This window comes from Pinus tabuliformis, chromosome 7 (assembly GCF_031772625.1).
Source record: "Pinus tabuliformis cultivar Carrire ecotype Pingquan chromosome 7, CPIR1, whole genome shotgun sequence".
Taxonomy (NCBI): domain Eukaryota; kingdom Viridiplantae; phylum Streptophyta; class Pinopsida; order Pinales; family Pinaceae; genus Pinus; species Pinus tabuliformis.
Genome location: NC_142293.1, coordinates 284,521,139 through 284,542,502, shown reverse-complemented (window position 1 = coordinate 284,542,502; position 21,364 = coordinate 284,521,139). Strand labels below are relative to the sequence as shown.

General features: G+C 37.5%; 1 protein-coding gene across 1 annotated transcript in view; it reads left to right on the top strand.

Moving 5' to 3' along the window:
* The window catches only part of LOC149246976 (Carbohydrate-binding-like fold), a 312,430-nt gene that overhangs the window by 230,625 nt on the left and 60,441 nt on the right, over window positions 1–21,364 (top strand). Inside the window, exons 20-21 of the mRNA XM_089458086.1 lie at window positions 8,535–8,592; window positions 8,690–8,938. Of these exons, the coding sequence (XP_089314212.1) occupies window positions 8,535–8,592; window positions 8,690–8,938 (307 nt within the window). The remainder of the gene's footprint in view (window positions 1–8,534; window positions 8,593–8,689; window positions 8,939–21,364) is intronic.

Here is a 21,364-nt window from a genome sequence, read left to right as displayed (position 1 = left end):
CTCATTGTGCCATACAACACACGTCTTGGTTACTAATTAGTTTAAAAAAAACAACTAAGTGAAGAAAATACACATTTTATGCAAAAGCAATTTGAAAATCGTGACTACCATTATTAATTTCTAGTTTAAAGTTAATTTCCAGGTTAAATTTATATTGGATACGAAACAATATATACTAGTCATCTAATTCATAGATTACGCCAAAAGAGAAAAAAACAATCCACTTGGCATCAATTAGTGAACACTGATTTTATAAGCAGTAAAAGTTTTTATAAAAGGAAAATACCTTTTATTGGCCATGGTTACTTTTTAAATAAAGGTACTTTATGAAGAGGAAAAAAAGGGGTCTATTTAGCAAAAGTACAATTCTTAATAAAAATAAAAAGGAAAAGTGCTACATATTCTTATAAGAGTAAAGGAAAAAATAAATTAAAAATTTGACCTTAGGTATTCAAAGAAACTACTTCACATATATATAAAAGTTATATAAGGTGGGGTATTAAAAAGTGAAAGGAAGCTCCATATGTAGTGAAGGAATCTCATATATATATATATATATATATATATATATTATTAAAAGTGTCAGGCCAGGAGGTAACTCCTCAAATCAAATCATATTATTCATTCAGGTTGTTCATTATTATATACAAGAGGGAGTGACTGTTCAGTTCATTTCCCGATGACTCTCCATTTTCTCTATTATTTATTTACACTAATTACAATTGTTCACCCAATCCCTCTGATTAGGTGTCAACCCCCTTTAATCTGAAGGGACGTTGGTGAGTCCAAGCATCGTTCTGAATCTTTCAAGCTTTTCTCTTTCAAGCGCTTTGGTGAAGATGTCTGCAATTTGCTCATTAGTGGAACAATGGCGAAGATGGATTGTTTTGGCCTCAACATGATGTCGAATCAGATGATATTTTGTATTAATGTGCTTTGTTCGATCATGGAACTTTGGGTTCTTGGCCAACTTTATTGTCGAGGTATTGTCAATCATGAGTGGAGTCGATTGGTCTTGTTTTACCTGCAAATCTTCAAGAATTTTCCTGAGCCACACAATTTCTTTTGCTGCCTCAGCTGCTGCCTTTGTTGTGGAATCTGGTAGAATTGATTGTTTGCGTGATCTCCAGGAGACAGCTCCTGATTCAAGACTCATAGCATAACCTGAAGTAGATACCCCAGTTTCTTTATCTCCATCGAAGTTTGAATCAGAGTATCCAATCAAGCTGAAGTTGCCCACCTGTGTATACTTGATTCCAAAGTCTTGAGTTCCTTCAACTATTTTAGAACTCTTTTTGCAGCAGACCAAACGAAATGTCTGGTCTGGTAGTAGTTAGGTAGTTGAGACTTCCTACAAGCTGTCTATAATTTGTTGCGTCCTCAAATTCTTTTCCTACAATGGATGTGAGCTTTAAGTTTTGTTCCATTGGGGTAGTCAGAGGATTGCATTCAGTCATGCCAAACCTGTTCAACAGATCTCCAATGCATTTCTTTTGAGAAAGGAATATGGACCTTGGATGTTGAGTTACTTCAATACCAAGATAGTAATGAACATAGCCCAAATCAGTCATTTCAAAACCTTTCCTCAATTCCTTCTTTATGGATGCAATGTAGCTCTCATTGTTCCTTGTCATCAAAAGATCATCACATCATTGTTCCCTTCCCTTATTGACAAACAAAGTTGCATCATCAAGATCATAATGTTTGAAATTGAGTTTTAGAAGATGCTCAGTTAGTTTTTCATACTAGGCTCGCGGTGCTTGCTTGAGGCCATACAAGGATTTCACAAGTTTGCATACTTTATGTTCATGTCCTTTCACAGCAAATCCTTTAGGCTGGGACATAAAAACATTCTTTTTTAGATCCCCATTCAAGAAATCAATTTTACATCCATTTGATGGGTTTTCCAACCGTTCTGAGCTGCTAGGGCAAAGAGTGTCTGGATGGTAGCCCATTTTGTTGTGGGGGCAAAAGTCTCCTCATAATCGACCCCTTCCTTTTGTGCAAAACCTTTTGCCACAAGCCTGGCTTTGTGCTTGTCAAGTGAGTCATCAGCTTTATACTTGTTCTTGTAGACCCACTTGCAGCCAATTGGTTTGGTTCCTAATGGAGGATCAACCAGCTTCCAAGTGCCATTCTTTATTAAGGCATCATACTCCTTTTGCATTGCTTCTTTCCATTCATCATGAGAAGCAGCTTCTTTGAAGGAAGTTGGTTCAAAATCTGTAGATAAATTCAATTCACAATCATAAGAAACATCCATATCAACAGGTGAATCAGAGTCATCTACATCACCTCCATTTTGCTGGTTTGAATTTCTAGTTCCTGTCTTTCCAACGTCATTAGGATAAACACTTTCAAGTGTCTTTGTCAGCCACTTTGGGGGATCTTTCTTAGATGGTCCAGGCTGCTCCGTTGATTGAGTTGGGACCAATGTTGCAGGAAGTGTGCCCGCCCCCCCCGGTTCCAAGGCCCGAAGTGCGTCCCATGCGGATGCGTCCAGGAAGCGTCCCCGGAAGCGCGCTTTCGCCTGTTTTGGACGCTTCCTGGAAATTTTGGAAGATTTCCTCCGAAGTGCGCTTCGTACGGTGGTTCGGCAGGGCGAAGCGTGGCGCTTCGTACGGTGGTTCGGCAGGGCGAAGCGTGGCGCTTTGTACGGTGGTTCGGCAGGGCGAAGCGTGGCGCTTCGGAGGGCGAAGCGTATGCTTTCGTACGATTATGGAAAAGCATTTAGAAAATCGTTTTTTTTTCAATTTTTTTTTTTTTTTTTTTTTTTTTCTCTAATTTTAGGTGAGTTTGCTTGTTGGGGGTGGGTCCACCTTGGGTTAGGGTGAGGAATGAAGGCAAAAAACAATATAAGAAAAATATAAATATAGCAGATGCTCCCTCATGGTAATGTTAGATTCTTAAAGTAAAAGTGACATTCTCCTTTATTTTTAGTTTTCATCCTTTTACTTAAATTTTTAACATTACCATGAAATGACTCAGGATGTTTGAGAGTGGTTCTAGCCTCATTGGACTTCATATGGAGAAAATAGAATTTCATATCCTATTCAAAATTCAACAGACTTAACAGTTTTCAGGAATTCTGGATCAATGGGATTGTGGCATTTCATTATATTATATCAAGTATGAAGGTATGCGATTAGCATTTAATCAAGAGCACCAAGCCCTATGTGTACCCTAGTGTTGGTGGTGTTAATTGTTGAACTCCTTTGTCACGCGGCACACCCTTAGCAAAAAATTACCTTTCAATCAAGTCAAAATCATCGATCAAGCATGTTAAGCTTTTTCAACCATATTTTAAGTCTTGAATTAGATAGTTTGATCAAAATTGGGCAATGTTGACTAATATCCCTAGACAATCGAGGTAGAGGCAAAGGCTAGACAAGAGGAGAAGAATATAGATTCTAGATGGTTGATGCATCTAAATGGTTGATGCTCAAATAATTAATCATTAATGTACAATGGATGCTATATCTATCTTGATTTATGCAAAAATATGCATGTTTTCATGTCTTCTACAACTAATTTGGTGTTTGGGATGTTTGTTTCGAGTATAAATGCAAATATATATATATATATATATATATATATATATATATATAGCAGACACTTCCGCAGACGCTTCGCTTCCTATATTTTTGGAAAATGACGCTTCCGCGTCCCCGCTTCCAAAAAACGTCCCTACTTCATGCAACATTGGTTGGGACTGAATCAAGATTGTGTCTCCCAATTCTATCAATCACATCACTCAAAGTATTATCCGTTGTTGGAGTTTCATGCAGGGGAGAGAGTGCTTCAGAAGAAGATTCCACAGGTTGATCTAGTATAAGAATCCCCCCTTCAAGATGTGGAATCTGATTATCAAATTCTTGAAATGATTTTGCATTTGCGAATCTATCCAAGCAATCAAGTTGCCGCTCAACAACATTGTCAGTTTTGGATGATTCAAGAAAGATTACATCTCTAGATACAACAAACTTTTTATTGACTTCATCATAGAGATGGTATGCTTTGGAGGTGTTTGAATACCCCAGGAAGATAGACTTACGACTTCTTGCACCAAGTTTGAATACCCCTGAAGCCAAAAATGGAGCTGGCTCTAATAACATGTCAGGCCAGGAGGTAACTCCTCAAATCAAATCATATTATTCATTCAGGTTGTTCATTATTATATATAAGAGGGAGTGACTGTTCAATTCATCTCCCGATGACTCTCCATTTTCTCTATTATTTATTTACACTAATTATAGTTGTTCACCCAATCCCTATTATTAGGTGTCAACAAAAAGCATAAAAGTTTACATTACATAAAGTTTAATAGACTAAGGAAGTATCAAAGTGTTTATTTTTTTGTAAGTTTGGTAGGACTTCATCTTCATCATGTCCAACTTCTCACCCCGATTGGGGGATAGCACAAGATTTGAACCCAAGACTTCCGGTTCGATGAGACTTCATTTCCACGACCATTGCCAATTGAGCTATCCCAAGTGGACATCAAACTGCTTTTTTTAGTTGAGGTAAAAAAAAGGGTACAAATAATTTTTAAGAAATATTAATAGAGGTATTTTGAAATCACGAAAGGAATAATTAACCCCTAAAGCTCAACTCGAAAGTTTTGAAGGATTAAAGGGGCTGCTTTTAAAACCCTAATTTCATCTCGAAAAAGGAAAATGGAGTCTAATTCAAAAGGAAAGGAAGGAAAATTTTCCTACAAAAGTATTCCAATTGCAGATTGTGGATTAATTACATTAAAAGGGAATACCCAAGGGAAGGAGATTAATATCACTATCAACACAAGTCACGAGGAAAATTACATCAATGTTAATTTCGCAAACCAACTATTAATTCCAGAGTCAAACATAGTAGAAAGAACAAATATTTTTGGCAAAAGGGAATATGAAATTAATGACTTACAAGTAATAATTGACCACTATGAATGCACCTCTCAATTCCGTGTCGTAATTATGTTTAATCCAATAATTGACATCATTTTGGGTCGAACTTGGTTAAAGAAATTGGGTACGTTCATGTTAAACTTAGAAAAAAAGATTTTGATGTTTCCTTTCAAGAGGAAGATGACCACCTTCTAGGATGTGACAATTAAATCAAAGCCGATAAAGCTTGCATCAGAAGACTCTAAGGGTATTTTAGAATTAATGTTTCAAGATAATAAAAAAACTATATCAAAGAAGCAGAAAGAGCTTGAAGAAGTCATTTGCAGTAAAGACAAAGAAATTTTGCGCCATAGAGAACACAATGAAAAACTACTCGAGCAAGTCAAGAAAGCTAAAGCCATAAAGAAGGAACTCAAGAAAGACTTGTTGGGACAAGAAGAAGAAAATTTACATTTAAAGAACCTTAATCAAACATTTTTTTAGAATAAATCAAAAGTTTAAAAGATGATGAGGCTATTAAGAATAAAATCAACAAATTAGAAAGTGAAGAGGTTTTATGTCTAAGGAATCATAACCAAAACCTCCTTACACAAATAAAGAAGCTTCAACATGACAATAAGTCAATAAATGACAAGTTAGAACAACTTCAAAAAGTAGTATCGAAGTCTCCAGCTGTTTTAGTCCAAGTTGTAGAAAATGGAATGAATACCGATCCAGTGAATATCACAACTCAAGAAGAAGACACATCAATTAAAGAAAAAACACACTCAGATGTTGAGACAAAGGAAATTCCAAGTGAAGATTTTGTTACCAACTCGACGACATTGGAACCTGAAGTAAATCATAATCTAGCCATACACATGTTAAGGGAAACCAAAAAAACTCTTTATCTACATCCGAATCACAAGAACAAACATCTCAATCAATCTACAAATCCGTGTCACTCGGAACATAAACAACAAACTTATGTTCTGAAGAATACTGAAGTGTGCACAACTCAGTCTAATGATAACAATTTATCACAAGTTCCAGTAATCAAAAGATTTCACAAAAGATTAATTTAGGATGGTCATATCCTTCCTCCGTGTGGCAATTTTATATATCACTCCAAGGATCATATCATCTTGTATCGACAAAGATGACTATCCTGAGACGAGAAGACATTCATAGCAGAAAAAGAGATCAAGCCTTTTCATCAACAAGCTTTGAGGACAAAGCTTTTTGAAGAGGAAGGCATTGTTATGGATATAATTATGTAAAAGTAATAGATATAAATAATAAATAATAAACATAATAATATGTAAATAAGTAATAATTAGTTAAACAAAGAGGCATGTCTAAGGAGACATGACTCTTCATAATGGGACACTTTGCTTGGTATATAAGCAAGCCCCTCACTGTCAATTCTAACATCATTCTTATTCATACATATTAATATATATCTCTTGTATCCTAAATGGAGATTTATATATTTGAAGTCTTCCGGAGTATTTAGCTTGAAGAACAAACATTGTTTGTTACAAAGGATGAGGGCAAACTTGCTGGAAATCAACAAGCTCTAGGAGATACACTTAGTTATTTTATGAACTTGATTATAATTAATTCGCAGGTGTGATTAATGAACAGTGCATTAGAGATCTTGAATAGATTATATTCTTAAGACACTTCAAGATTTAATGGTTAAGAGACTAGTGCCTTCAATAACAATGCACAAGACAAAATATACTTGCACAATGGATGGACTTATCAAGTTACAAAACGCAAGTGCTTCTTAAGTTAGTACCAGATGCACGATGGTATACGATAACTTGCAGAAATGAACAATGTACTTCCACCTTAATGAGATAACTTGTTGGAAAATACCTCTATCATGTCATGAATCCTTTTTTAAGATGAATGTTCACTTTCATGAACTGTAATCAGTGGATATAAGGTCTGCAAAAAATTCAGTTGGATTTACATGCTCTGGACAAACGAACCTGGAATATATTCTTGCAATAAAGTGCCTGGAACCTGGAAAACCTGGGAACTTGGAAACGTATCCATATTTTCTGGAAACATATCCAAATTTTCTGGAAACGGATCAAATTTTGTTGAAACTCCTTTGAAACGTTCCAGTCTCAGGCTGGCCGTTTCTGAAAAAGTGAAACATGGTGGAAACGTTTTCATGCTGTTTCCAAGCCGTTTCGTACGCATTTCCGTATCTGAAATGCCGAACGACGTTTCTGGGAGTTGGGGATAGCATTTCCAGTATTTAATTAGTTAATGAAAAGATGTGTCTTATCAAAAAGACATGTCCATTAGTGATAAGGCACCCCACCTAAGTATTTATAATGGGGGCCGTCATTGTAATATTTCAATCAATTCTTATTGATTCTATCAATCAATATATTTTTATTATAATTCTGTATCCACCAGGATTGATCTACAAGCTCTTATGGATGAGCCTTTGGACAACAAACAGATCCCAACTTCTTAAAATGGATCCTGCCTTCATGAAGTCAATTTTTAAAAATCTGGGGCTGTTTTACTTTTGATCACAGATTCTCAGTCAACAAATTTTTAATGCACAAAAACTATAGGGGTCCAAAACAACAACTGCCTAAAAGCCTAAACCCGTCTCGTCTTCTATAAGAGGACTGATTCCCCTGTTGAAAAAAAAGGACAAGGATTGTGCACTGATTCATCCATCATGTACATACTACATGGAAGTTTGGAAGACTGAAGTGCTTGGATGAAGATCCATCATCTATTGACTGAAATATGCTTGGAAGTCTGAAGATTGAACCTCCAATATCTGTTATCTGCAGATTGAATTACCTCAAATTTATAGCCGTTGATCTGTTTATGCAATAAGAATGTACACTTATTGTACATGTATAATCACTGGCATGGTGGTTGAGAGCAAAAGTACATGCTGTGGAACTGATTAAATTTTGATCTAGTTGGCTTTCCCTACATTGTAAGTTCAGTTCTTCATATTTCTAATGTTCAAGACCTGAAATGTAGAGAATAGAGCATATGCCGTCCTAATCCTGAGTTCTAAAATGTATAAACTGCAGTCTGTATGATAACTGATGATCAAAGCATTCTCACTCCTGCTGGAAACAGGCCTTTCCGTATGTCTTAAAATGGAGCATGTTAAAGAGTATCAAAATTTTTGTGGATTGTGGCATCGTGTAGGAATCCCCAAAAAATCTGTACAGAATCTGCAGTCAGTCTGGGAATTTGTCAATGACCAAAATATCTGTGTTATAAAAATTAAACAATATAAATTCTTCTTCTTTTTCGTCTTTTTTAATAATTATAGAAATAATTTTATATATTTTTTGCACTTGCTGTTTATCCTGGCATTTCAGAAAACTGAGAGGATCTCTTCTCTATCTACATCCATTTTTGGGTAACTTAGGGTGAGATGTAGCATTGTGTAGGCTGATATGTTTCATGCGTAGTTGTTTTTCTTTTGTAGAATGCTACTAATTGAATCCATTGATGACTAGGTTACATGCTTCTTTCTTCCATGAAGCTAGCATTACTAAAATGCTGCTATAATTTCAAGTTTGCTTGCTAATTTGCTGTTTCTGTGTTTCAGTCTTTTACTTGACCTGTTTTTCCTTTAAATCGTTTGTGCAGGAATGCTAGTGAGAAAAACAATTTTGAAAAGGTCTTGTTTTATCCAAGAAGTCAGCACGTAAGTGTTACTTGTTAGAATAATGTTATCAATTAGTTGTATTGTGTATAGAAATACCTTTCACTGTTGTTTGTGACAAGATACGATACTTTTTCAGGTTGCTGTTAAAACTGATGGGTGCCAACCTGCTATTCCTGCTTTTGTGGGGCGCCCAGGAAAGTACATTCAGGGGTCAGTGCTGCCAGCAATCCCAGGTGTTGACATTAAAATTATTGCTCAAAATGACAGTAGCAATGGCCTTCTGAAAAAGGGTGACTTGGTTCTTCAAACTTCGACAGGATCAGATGGCCTATTTTTGGGTGGTCCTCTGTATGATGATACTGAGTACTATGTTGAAGCTTCCAAGGTTGGTATTAATGAATTCAAACGTAGCAAATGTGTGGATATTGTAGTTGTAATTTCGTTGTTTCACTATTCATCCTTCTTGTCCATAATGCAGTTGATCAATTTGAAGGATGGAGGGTAATATTCTAATACAGTTTGATTTGAAGACATATTTTTGTTGCTTGTTTCATCAGGGATGTGAAGGTTTGAACTAAAATTAGAGACATTTTCCGTCTCAAAAACTCTTTGAAAAGCAATGGAAACTAACTTTGAATTGCAACATATACTTTGCTGGTTACAGATCTGGAATATATGAATCAGAAGTTTTTTGGTCTGAGATGGAGATATGGCACACAAAATTTGGAAGCACTGTTGATTTTTGAAGATTTTCTAGTCTGATAATTGCTTCCAATGATTACTTTATTAATTTATCTTGTGTCACATTCATCATTAAACAATTACACACAGAAAATCTCAACAGTATAAACAATAAAGCCAGTAGGATCATAAAGAGACAGCTAAAAAAGGGACACAATTTGTCCTGGGAAAACCCTTACCAGGGCGAAACCCAGCAACCTTATTTGAGAGAAATTTGTCCAATTCAACAAGAGATACAAGAGCACAGACCTAGCCCATTCTTTTCTCTGAATCCCCCCAATAATCCGTGCCCAAAAGTGTCCATGATAAGCAAACTACAATACTCAATTTCCAAATGACAAGGCATACCTTTAGGTTCGAGAGGCCCACCATCGAACTTACGATCATGGCAGATGGGCAAGGGACGACATGGCTGTCTCAGGTGGTGGAGAAATGGCGCAATGAGCTAGCTGGTGGTTGCAAGGGGCTGCCAGCTGAGGATCATCTTGGAGAAAATTTTTCTCCTGGGGATATTACCCACAAAATGGTGGGTAACAGATCCCATTGCCAACTTGGGCATCTCATGCCCCTCATGTCTAAGGTCTCCTATTGTGTTATGTGCTTTACTAAGAATATATTCCCAAGAATCGCCCCATCAATAGAATACTAACTCATAACCTCTCGCTAATCTATCCTATAGGAAGGATTGAATGCATGTACACGAAACATGTCCACTATGCCAATGCTGCACCATGTTGACTCATGCTGCTCCGCTTGGTCAACCCATAAGATCCATCTAGAAAACTCTTCCCCTCTCTCTCCAATGTACAAAGGTGGGTTGATACTGTTGCAAGTCATGTCTATGTAACTCCTAAAGAGTGTTGTAATGAAACTCTTGAATATGCTACCCAGACTGCCTAGTTAGGGACGTTAGTTGTTCCCCAATGCTAGAAAACTTGGCTGCTGACTTGGCACACACAACTCCAAGCTCCTCAAGTTCATTGATTTGCTACAAGATGGAGTCTCGGTGTGTCTGTGTCTTCTTCATTGCGATAAGATTTTTCCTTAAGTGCTAAATCTTCTCTTGGTGGCTATCACCTGGAAGTCTTGTGGATGTGCTGGATGCCTCTATATCTAATTGCACCTCACCAATGGTTGGCCCCAAAGATGGATGCTCAACTCCCTTGTTCACAACTCCAATTTGTGTCTTAAACAGTCTCTCCAAAGATGACTCATAATGCACATTATGTATATCATGCTCCTCATGTTCATGCACCTCTGAGTGCTCTTAATTTTGCGTCATTAGTAGTAGCTCATCCCTCAAGTCTTGAGTATCAAGGGAAAGAGATTTTATCCTACTATCATCATCATTAGTTATGGTTGGGATTTCCCGAGTGTCTTCTCCTTGGCTTTCTTCACACATGGGAACAATCTACTGGTCACTAGGAGCTTCATTTATCTCCTCCTTATGCTGACCATTTTCAGCCATCAAACATGGATGCATAGGTGAATTGTTGTCAACATCTTCACATGATTGCTCATACGCTTCAAGGGTGTTCTCATGAAAATCAATGCACTCAACTATAGTAGAAGAAACCATCTCATTCTCATCAGAATTATCAAAAGGAATCCCATCTTGTTCTACCCCTGTCACCTCTACCACTTTACTTGAGCATGAGTGGTTAGGCTCCCATGGTCTCTTGCAGCTAACCTTGCATCCTTGTGTACACCAACAACACTCAAGTGATTAGATGAACAAATTTTCTCCTTCCTCCTGTGGTCCTTACTCTAGTTGGAATTTCTTGTAACTTGCTTCCTCATCAGCTCTTTCTTGGTCAATTTCCTTTTGAACAATCTCATGTTTTGCTCAACCAACCGTTTTGCTAGCTCATAAGTACCAAGTGAGAGAATTTGTTCCCCCTCCAAATGGCCAATAACTTGATATCATCTACTTGCAAATGGCATCATGGTCACCCATAAGTCCGACCATGACTTCTAAAATCTTGAGCCTTTTTCCCAGGGTAGGACCCTCAGTGTTATGAAACCCCTGAAATTTCTGTACTATTAGCTGGAAAAGTTTCCTCATAATGTTATCATTGTAAGGAGGTGTAGGTAAAGTTAACCTTTTGATCTCACTAAGAGAAGAGGAAACTATAAGTCTTACCCCTCCACAAGGGTGCTCCAAGAACTTATGTTGTATGAAGGCAAGCATTGATGGTTTTAGAGCCCAATTTAAACTCCTTCAATCTGATTGGTTCACCTCAGAACGTTGTCAGTCTAGTTTCTCCAATTTAAGAATGCATCCACTGATACCCTCATGATCTTTAAGTCTGACCCAAGTGCAAACAACCTATTTCCTATTTCGTGTTCTTTTTTCATATCCCTCAAGTCCTCCAATTGTAGAATAGCGTGGACTCCTCTTGGGGTTTGTTGATTTGTTTTGTTCTTTGGTCTATAGAAGCATTGTAGTCCAAAGAACCAACTGATGTACTGCTATGTTGATTCATGAGGTGTCTTAATCGCTTAACACACTCTGTTATTCACTGGAATTAGTATTCGACCTCAACATCACTATAACAAACAATCTCAACAAAATTGCTATTATCTCTCAATATTCTGAAAATTAATTGACAATTTTTTTCGGAATTTTGCTTAGAAAAGTTACACCATACAATAGACAGCAACATGAGTACAAAGATTAGCAGCACTATAGATCATACATTCAGCCATATAACTATTGGAAATATCAACAATATTGAGAGGCAGGGAGGTGAAACAATATTGCGCTCCTTTAGAACATTTTACTTCACAAATAGTCAAAAACTAGTATACAAAAATCAACATGAGTACATCAAATATACATGAATATTTATATAGTTTCAATTTTGTTTACAAGCTACAACTTGAAGGAGGCTACAACCTCTTGGTTTACTAGCTCCCACTGGAAGGAGGTGACAACCTTAGTCACCAGGTTCGTGTTCGAGTTCGAGTTCGGCGACCATGAAATTCAAATAAAGTTCGGCAACTAAAATTTTGTCAATAAAATTCGACATAAAGAAATTCGAAAAAAAAATGTTATATATATATATATATAATCAATTTAAAGTCAAATTCAAATAAATTTTTGGCTTAGCAAGAGAACAGAGGCTAGACTCCATATGAGAAATGGTATGGCAGCAAACATCCTATTTCACATTTCAAAATTTCTGGATCTGCTGCATCATGCATGGGCTTATGCTCCTAAATTTGCAGTTGTGGCCAAATTATACGATATGAGCATTTTCCACTCAGACATGTCACCTGCAGCCTGCAGCCTCTAGATGCCATGCAATCTTCCCTGCTTCATCTGGAGGTAAAAATTGTATTAAATTGATTTAAGTACCATTAAAAAATGATTGGCAAAAGGTGTTTTAAATTCAACTCACATTCCAAAATATTGCATGATGATTGCATGAGAATACATTGGAAGTTGGAACCCCGGTAAAATCAAGGAAAAATGAAGCAATGTATTATGTATCGACACAAAATGTTCAGGCACAAAAAAATTTAAAAAAGAAACTCTCCGTTAATAACTAGGCCCTTGCTTTTGTCAATGGAGATTAGAATTAAAAGCCTCAATATAAAGACGTGTAAATTCTTGCCTTATGAATCTTCAAAATAATTGTGACTTTGGGACATTTCTTACAATTTATGACCACATAAAAGAAAATGATAAATCAGACATACAACCTAAAGAATTCTGATAGAGACAAAACTGAAATTCGAGTATGAAAGATCGCTCAAAGAAAGCAATTTATTTATCAAAAGCACTTCAATCTTTTAAAGATAGATTGGCATAAAAAATATACAAAAACAGTTTTAAAGCATTTTCATTGTCGTTTCAAACCCCTGTTGACTAAAGATGGAGTTACTGTTCTTATGCTGGAGCCTTGCAGGGTTGATTCAGTTCTATCACAATTGTGTTTGGCATTGACATTAGGTGTTTGCAGTTTGCCACATGATCATCAACCCACTTTCAATGAGTTTGTCAATAAATAGATATTGTTTTGGCAGTTCAATGAAAAACTCTGCATTATAAGATACAAAACCATCTGACAGATGTATGCTTTCCTCACTGTGGATTTCCCAAGAAAAAGCTTTTGTGCTGACATGAGAAATAAAGCAGTGAAATAGCTGCATAGCAGCAAAATCAGAAGCAGAAAAAACCAAACAGAACTGCATAAAGGTAACTCTATTTCACATGCAAAAGACTGTTTCGTTTTGTTAAAAAGTTGAGCATTTTCAAAAGGATTGAGATAATAGTAAATAACCTTCAAAAGGATGCCAAGAACCTTTATCATTTATGACAGCAGTAAACCATGAAGTGAGCCAATAATGGGAGTAATTCGTTCCTCAATATATCAAAATATAATTATATATAAACTCAAAAGTTTAAACTTTAAAGTAGCTTGGCAGTTTTAGAAAATTGTTCATGCAAAAACTAAACTAGAAATCTAAAACAGGGACACAAGTTTTATTCTTGATGTTCCTGTTGCCCACTTGTTATATCAACAAGTTCTATGTCATCAAGAGCAGTATGAGTTGTGAATCCGCTAGATGCTTCAACACCAGATTCATCAGTGAATTCCCTGTTAGTGTTTATGTCACTATCAATGTACAAATCAGCATCATCCATTGTTGCATTTGGAATTGGATGACTCTTTAGCCACATTCTTCAATGCCAACTGCAAGTTACTACGAACATAAACAAGATCTTCTAATCTTCCAGATGACAATCTATTTCTTTTTTTGGAATGAATGTGGTCAAGAGAACTCCAATTCCTTTCACATGCTGATGCACTTGTTCGCTGGCTTAAAATACGAATTGCAAAATTTTGCAATTCTGGTGCCCCTGAACCATAAAATTCCCACCATAGTGCTGGATCACTTCTGCTCCTATCATACTTTGCTGATTGTGTTCCAAATAACCCTTCTTCTAACCTGTATGCCCTTAACTGACTTCTGATCAAACCTGCAATCTCTGGATTTGGATTTAGCTTCTCAATAGACTGGATAAGTCCATTCATGATTTCTTCATCCATATGTCTTGGTAACCCAAACAATCTAGGGTCCAAATAGCATGATGTTGCATGTAATGGACTATGCATCATCTTCCATCTATGATCAATTAAATCCCATATCTCCTTGTAATCAGCTTCCACATTATTAAAAGCAGTGGCAATGGCCTCTTTGCAACGATCAAGGCTTTCATAAACAAAACCCATACAAGGTTTGCCACCATGAACCATGCGGAGCACATTAACAATTGGGCCACAAATTTTTAAAACCTTGTTTGCATTTTCCCAAAAGCCATTATTGAGCACTATTTGTTCAACATTTTTCCCCTTAGTTTCTTTTGAGAGGATAGATCTCTCCCACTCAGTGTTGCAAAAAACAGCTCTTAGGCTCGCTTTTTCCTCAACAACTCTTTTCAGAGTAATATAAAAAGTGGCAAACCTTGTATCACAAGGCCTCAACAACTCTTTTGATGCATTCTTCCTGTATATGCTCAAAGCGAGACGATGGTTGATGATGAAGTTTGAAATTGTTTTGGCTCTTCGGATTGTTTCATTGACCCAAGGAAATTTGGCTAAGTCATGCAACATTCAATCCAAGCAGTGAGATGCACAAGGGGTCCAGTAAATCTAATTATATTTTTCCATAATTAGCTTCCCTGCACCAACACACTTTGATGCATTATCTGTAACAACATGGACAATATTTTCCACCCCAACCTCTTGAATCGCTTCATCCAAAATTCCAAAAATAAATTCTGATGTCTTCACTCGATCCATTGCATTTATTGCCTTCAAGAAAAGTACCCCTTGAGGACAATAAACAAGCACATTGATCAATGGGCGATGACACAAATCTAACCAAACATCACTCAAAATTGTGCATCCTGTAAGCTTCCAAGACTTTTTAATATCAGCCAACTTTCCTGTCACTTTGTCTTTCGCTCTCTTTAGCAAAGTTGTCCTTAAAGCTTCAGATCCAGGAGGAACATAGCCCTTCCCAAAATAAATGGCCTTTTTAATTACATTTTTAAAATATGGACTCCTCGCCACATTAAAGGGAATTGCACATGCATAAAAATACTCAGCAACAGCATCATCAACTTCCTGTTTCTCAACAGGTTTCCAGAATTGATTTAATGTTTTCGTTCCACCTGTTTTTGCTTGAGTAGAACTTGATCCACCAATGTTTGAAACTGAATTAATGGTGTTGGAGGAAGACATGGCAATCTCCCTCTCAATTCACTGCCTCTTATTTACCCTTTTCTGCTTTTGCATCTGTGAATTGGAATGGTCTTTCTGCACTGTGGCTTTTTGTTCATCGGTGATCTTAGTGCAGGCTTCAACACCACCTCCACTTCCATTGCTAATACCAAGAAGGTGATCCACTTCTCTAGTTAAAGTGCCAGTGAAATTATGTCTACACAGCTGACATGAAAGATTAAAACCATCTTATTGGACAAAATTCCAAGCTACAACAGTTGATTTTGGGGGTGCCATTGAAATTTGAAGGTTATGAACCTCTAATTGTTGAAAACTGGTGAAGACTTGAAGTCTGAAATGTCTGCAATTTTTTTTGAAATTACATTTTCGTTAATTGAAATTTAGAAAAAGGAAAAGTTATTCAAAACAGTGTACTGCTGTAGGCTACTAGGCTGTAGCTTTTTATTTTCTTACACAGGCCAGGCATCACAGTTTTGTTTTACGTGACTTCCAGTTCCAAGCAAGTGGAAATAAGTTACAAGATTTATGTAAATATAAATGCTGCTGAAGGCAAGAAAAGAAACAAAATGAACAGTTCAACTTCCAGTTCCATGATAATTAATTGCTCCCATTATTGGCTGAGGGCTCACTTCATGGTTTACTGCTAGGATTTATATCTGTTTTAAATTTTAATTAAGGGCAGGTAAAAACAGGTGTCTTAATTCCATGACAATTAAGACAGATGCTGACTCTATCCTTGATTTCTGTAAATCTCTTATTTAAGAAAATTTGTCACATAATGACAAACTGGACTAAGGATACTTCTCCCACCAAACAATAGAATTATAAAAATGTTTTGATTGGAACAATACACAGTCTACATATTGATACAACTTTTAAGTTTTAACAGCCAAAAGTTTAATAGGTTTGACAGCCAAGTGTTCAGTGTTCACTACTAAAGTGTTTAACAGCCAAGGTGAACAGTGCACCTTACAAACTTATAACTTATATCCTGGCATTTTCAAGAGATCAATTGCCTAAGGCCTTCACCATGTAACTAAATCATGATGTGGAAGACAAATAGCACAAACCATAAGTTAAAAGTTGAAGCCCCCTACATTCGACATGATGAGTTAGCGCAGTAACATCATCACTTGAGATCTCTGAAATCTCGGGCAAGCACAGTGACACATAATCTCGGGTTTCTCTGTGATTTTTTGTGGGAAAAAGGACTTCGGATACCTCTGCTATCTTTGGTGATTATCACAGTGAAATATAAGTTTAACAGTCTCGTGACAAAGGTCTCTTCTCGATTTCAGTGACTACTGTCTTGGAAGTTAGAGTCTCGGTATGCATACGAAGAACCTCAGTCATACTCTGTCTCGGCGTATATATATACACAGTCACAGTCTTGATCTCACAGTCTTGGTGTATCTACAATGGAGAGGATCATACAGTCTCAGCATATGAATGACTTCTACGAGAAGACCTTTTACACCTCAAATTATAGCCTACAAGTTACAGTTACGACTCCTACCTGAACGCTGAGGCCTTGTGATACGCGTCGGCAGCTGTAGTATGTAGACTAGTCACTGAAATGAAAGTTATGAAACCCTCCGGTAGGCTGTAGTTGTAGCTTGTAGACTGGACTGTTTGCTGTGAGTTTGGAGTTTGGACCGCAATGAAATGAAACCCTTTGACGTTCGCACAACCAAACAATGTAACAATGTTGAATGAACAATGAAACTCGGCGAGCAATAAAACCCGCGGGCTAAAACGCGCGAAAAAAACGAACTGAAACGAATTTCATCGAACATCAAGCGAATTTCATCGAACTTCAAACGATTTTGTTCGGAAAAATTTCGAATTCACCTTGAAATTCAAGTTCGCCATAAAATTTGGTGAACTCGAACAAATATATTCGTTTCTTCTTAAAATTCGCCGAATTTCGAATTTAATCGTTGAAATTCACCAAATTTGGTGACAACCTCCTAAAGGAAGCTATAACTTCCTTGCCTTGCACCACCCTACCACCCTTAATAAAAATCAAAAGAAGAAAATGTGGGCTCCCATACCAAGGGCAATGACCCACTTACGATAACACAATCACTAAAAAATCACTTTAGTTTTGTCTCTAAGTTTTTGAATAATTTCAATACTGCTACTTCAAAAGAAGGCCTTGACACATACCTCAAATTTCATATCAACCTTGATCTTGCTCATTGTGTTACTTCCGATGAATGTTGAGCTTTAGTCATCAAGTTTGCCCTCTAAATATGTCCTTGAATTGTGACGTAGCCTGGCTTTAAATCTCCTTTAAGTCAACCCTAAACAAGTCTTGATCAAGCCTTGACTGAGGCCTAAAACTGACCTTTCTATGCCTCTTGACAACGGCCCAAAATTACCCCAGAATTTTGCAAAAGCTCGACCTCAAGAAACCCTTTCGCTATGGCTTCCATAGGGCAAATAGGTCCTTGTCCTATTGCGTAAACAAGTCCAAAATTTGGCCCCAAGTAAACCTCTATCTGCGCCCTAAACTCGACCTAATTTAGTCTCCTAATAGACTTGCCTTTGTAGCCTAACTAGTATCCCGTTTCAACCTAAACAAGCATCCTTATGTCGCTAGATTAGGGCAATTTTGGGCCTAAAATATGGCTCAGGAATTCGTTCTCAGGCTAAATCAATCACAACAATAAAAAGGTAAAGAATAAAACCAAACAATTTTTCTTCAAAAGATAACCTTTAGCAGGGATTTTGATATGTTGTCAAAGATTAGAAAATACCTTGTCTTTAACCTTGGACATTATTCTTCGTGTCTTGAGATTTCTCCTTCTTTAAGCCTTAGGCTGCTCCAAGGATGTTATGAAATCAGATGCACTGAATTGCTTGACCAAATAGGAGAGGGGATGGCCTATTTATAGGCCTCGTTGACCCCAAACAAAGTTGACTTGACTCAGGTTGGAAAAACCCCAATGTGGGGAAAACCCTTTGATTAAATCTTCTTATTATTCTTCAAAATTTCAACAGAGAGAGAGTACATCATACAAAATTTACTTTCCCAATCATTGTCAAAATAGTCCAGCCAAACAACAGTCAACAGGATGCCTTAACCAGAAAATCAATGCTAGTCAAACCAGCGGAATGTCTCCTCCACTTGAGCTCGGTCAAACCCAGTCAACTCGACCTCCAATGACAATGAGAATCAACTCAAAACAGTCTTGAATTTCTTGGTCAAACTTGGTCAATGCAAAGTCAATGTTCTGGTCAAAGGTCCTGCAGTCAATGCAGGTAAAATTGCTACATTTCCTTGATTTCTATGCCAAGAAATGCGGCCTCAAGAGATCAGATTTTCTGCCTGAAAAATGCAAGCAAAGGAAGAGGTTTGACCCTTGGTCAACACTGGTCAATGTCCTTGCAATTGGCCCAAAATAGATCTACGATTTTCTGCTTGTAATTTCTAGTCAACCCAAGTCAACGCATGAAGAAAGAGATGCTCCTATTTGCTGTACGAACCAATGAGAAGAAAAGAGAGAAAGATGTGTGTTGGTGTGTCCAAATGAGGAAAAGGCCTCTCCTATTTATACACAATGTTGAGGGTGAAGAGACACATTCGTTGGGCTTGATGAGCCTACATTTCACTGGAGCCAACCTTGACAATTTGTTCATAGAAGAAATAAATTCATAATTCCATTTCTGCTTGTCAAAATGAGATGATCTTTAGATCAATCTTGCACCTCTCGGAAAGAGGAATCCAATAAAAATATCATCTCCATAATATGAGCTATCCAAGGTGGAGTTTGGCGCTAGTTGCCAATTTCAACACTCCTTCTAAACTAGGGAGAAATCCACCTGCCAACCCATCTGTTAATCTATACCATCGCTGTCATCCTTGCTCTGCTTTGCTGAACCATGAAGAAATAATGAAGAAGAAATGATCGAGTGTATCACACCACTCTCCACTGACTCGAAGTCTGTCTATGTTGATCCCAAATTAATATCAAACATCCTAGCATAGGGAGTACGGTAGTACACGATGTGTCCATCGGTAGTACTATGGTCCCTATCCTCATTTCCCAACTCATTGGCTAGATGAGAGGTACTTCCTATGAGTCCTAGACTGCATGGGTAGGATGTATTGGCAGGAGAAGGTGAACCACTCATCCTGCTCATATGCCATAGGAGAAGGTGAACCACTCATCCTATGCATATATCAACCATCATGGGGTATCACCGAGGAAGGTGAACCAACCACCCTGCACACAACACACCACTAGAGGAAGGTGAATCACTCACCCTATGGTCGCTCATAGCTCCAAGAAGTACCCCAAGCCCCCGGCAACTCCCAAAGCTCAATATTGAACTCAAACGAGACCCTTATAACAGGGTCTTTCCACAACTCCAAGTCGTTCATGGAAGGTTAAGAATTTGACCTTCCCCAGGGGCTTCGTAAGAATATCTACAACCTGTTCATCAGTCCCAATGTGTTGGAGCCTTTTTGCACCTCGTTGTACCATATCCTGGATAATGTGGTACCTGATATCAATATGCTTGAAGCGTCATGAAACATGGGATTCTTAGAAAGACGAATCCCATTTTGTTGTTGCATTAGATCACTGTGGTATCCAACACATGCCAAAAAAACTCACTAAAGAGCTTCCTCAACCAAACAACTTCACAAGAGGCTATACTAGCAACAATATATTCCGCCTCGACGGTGCTCAAAGCAATCGATTTTTGCTCCCTGCTCATCCAAGATATCAAAGTAGAACCTAGTGAGAAACAACATCCTGATGTGCTCTTATGATTCACCACACTGCTAGCCCAATCAGCATCAGAATAACCATGGAGCCTCAAATTCCCGACAGTGTATCTCAGTCCATAGGTGATTGTGCCTTGGAGATATCTCAAGAGATTCTTGGCAACAATCCAATGTATGTGATGAGGCTCGACCATAAATTTGCTCAATGTATTCACTGCAAAGCATGTCTGGATGGGAGTTCACCAAGAACATCAAACCCCCCACGAGTTGACGATACTCAAAGGGATTTCCCAAATCGGGCCCAACAACACTTCCACATAGCTTCTTGAAGTTGAGTTCCATCGGAGTAGTCACTGAATTACAACCCACCATTCCAAATCTTTCAAGTAGCTTCACAATGTATTTTCCCTGAGAAAGAAAAATCTCACCTGGCTTTTGCCAGACCTCCAAGACTAGGAAGTATTGCATCAATCCTAGGTCCTTTATCTCGAATTCGGAAGCCAACTCCCTCTTGAATTGATAAATAAGAGGGTCTGCACCTGTCAGAAATAGATCGTCCAAACAAAGTACCAAGATGAGAGGTCTATCATTTTCAATCTTAAAGTAAAGGTTCAGATCAACTTCACTACTTGTAAAACACAACTTCATCAGATAGTTGTTGATCGTCTCATACCAAGCTTGGGGAGCTTGCTTCAACCCATAGAGGTCTTTTTTCAACCTGCATACATGTGTATTTCGATTTTGAACTTCGAACCCCTCGGGTTGTTCTACATACTTCCTCCTCATGTAAGCCATGCAAGAAGGCAGTCTTGACATCCATTTGATGTAAATTCCATCCTTGAGAGGCAACAAGGTCAATGATTGAACGAATGGTGGTATATCGGGAAATTGGTGCAAATATCTCATCATTGTCCACACCTTCATAGTTATGTTGGAAACACTGGTGGGGGGAGGGTGGGGTGAATCAATATTTCTTTTCAATTGTTATTTTTACCAGTTAGATCACTTATAATTAGAACACAAAATGAACAATAAAAACAAATACTTTTATTAATCTCAATAAATCAAGTACAAT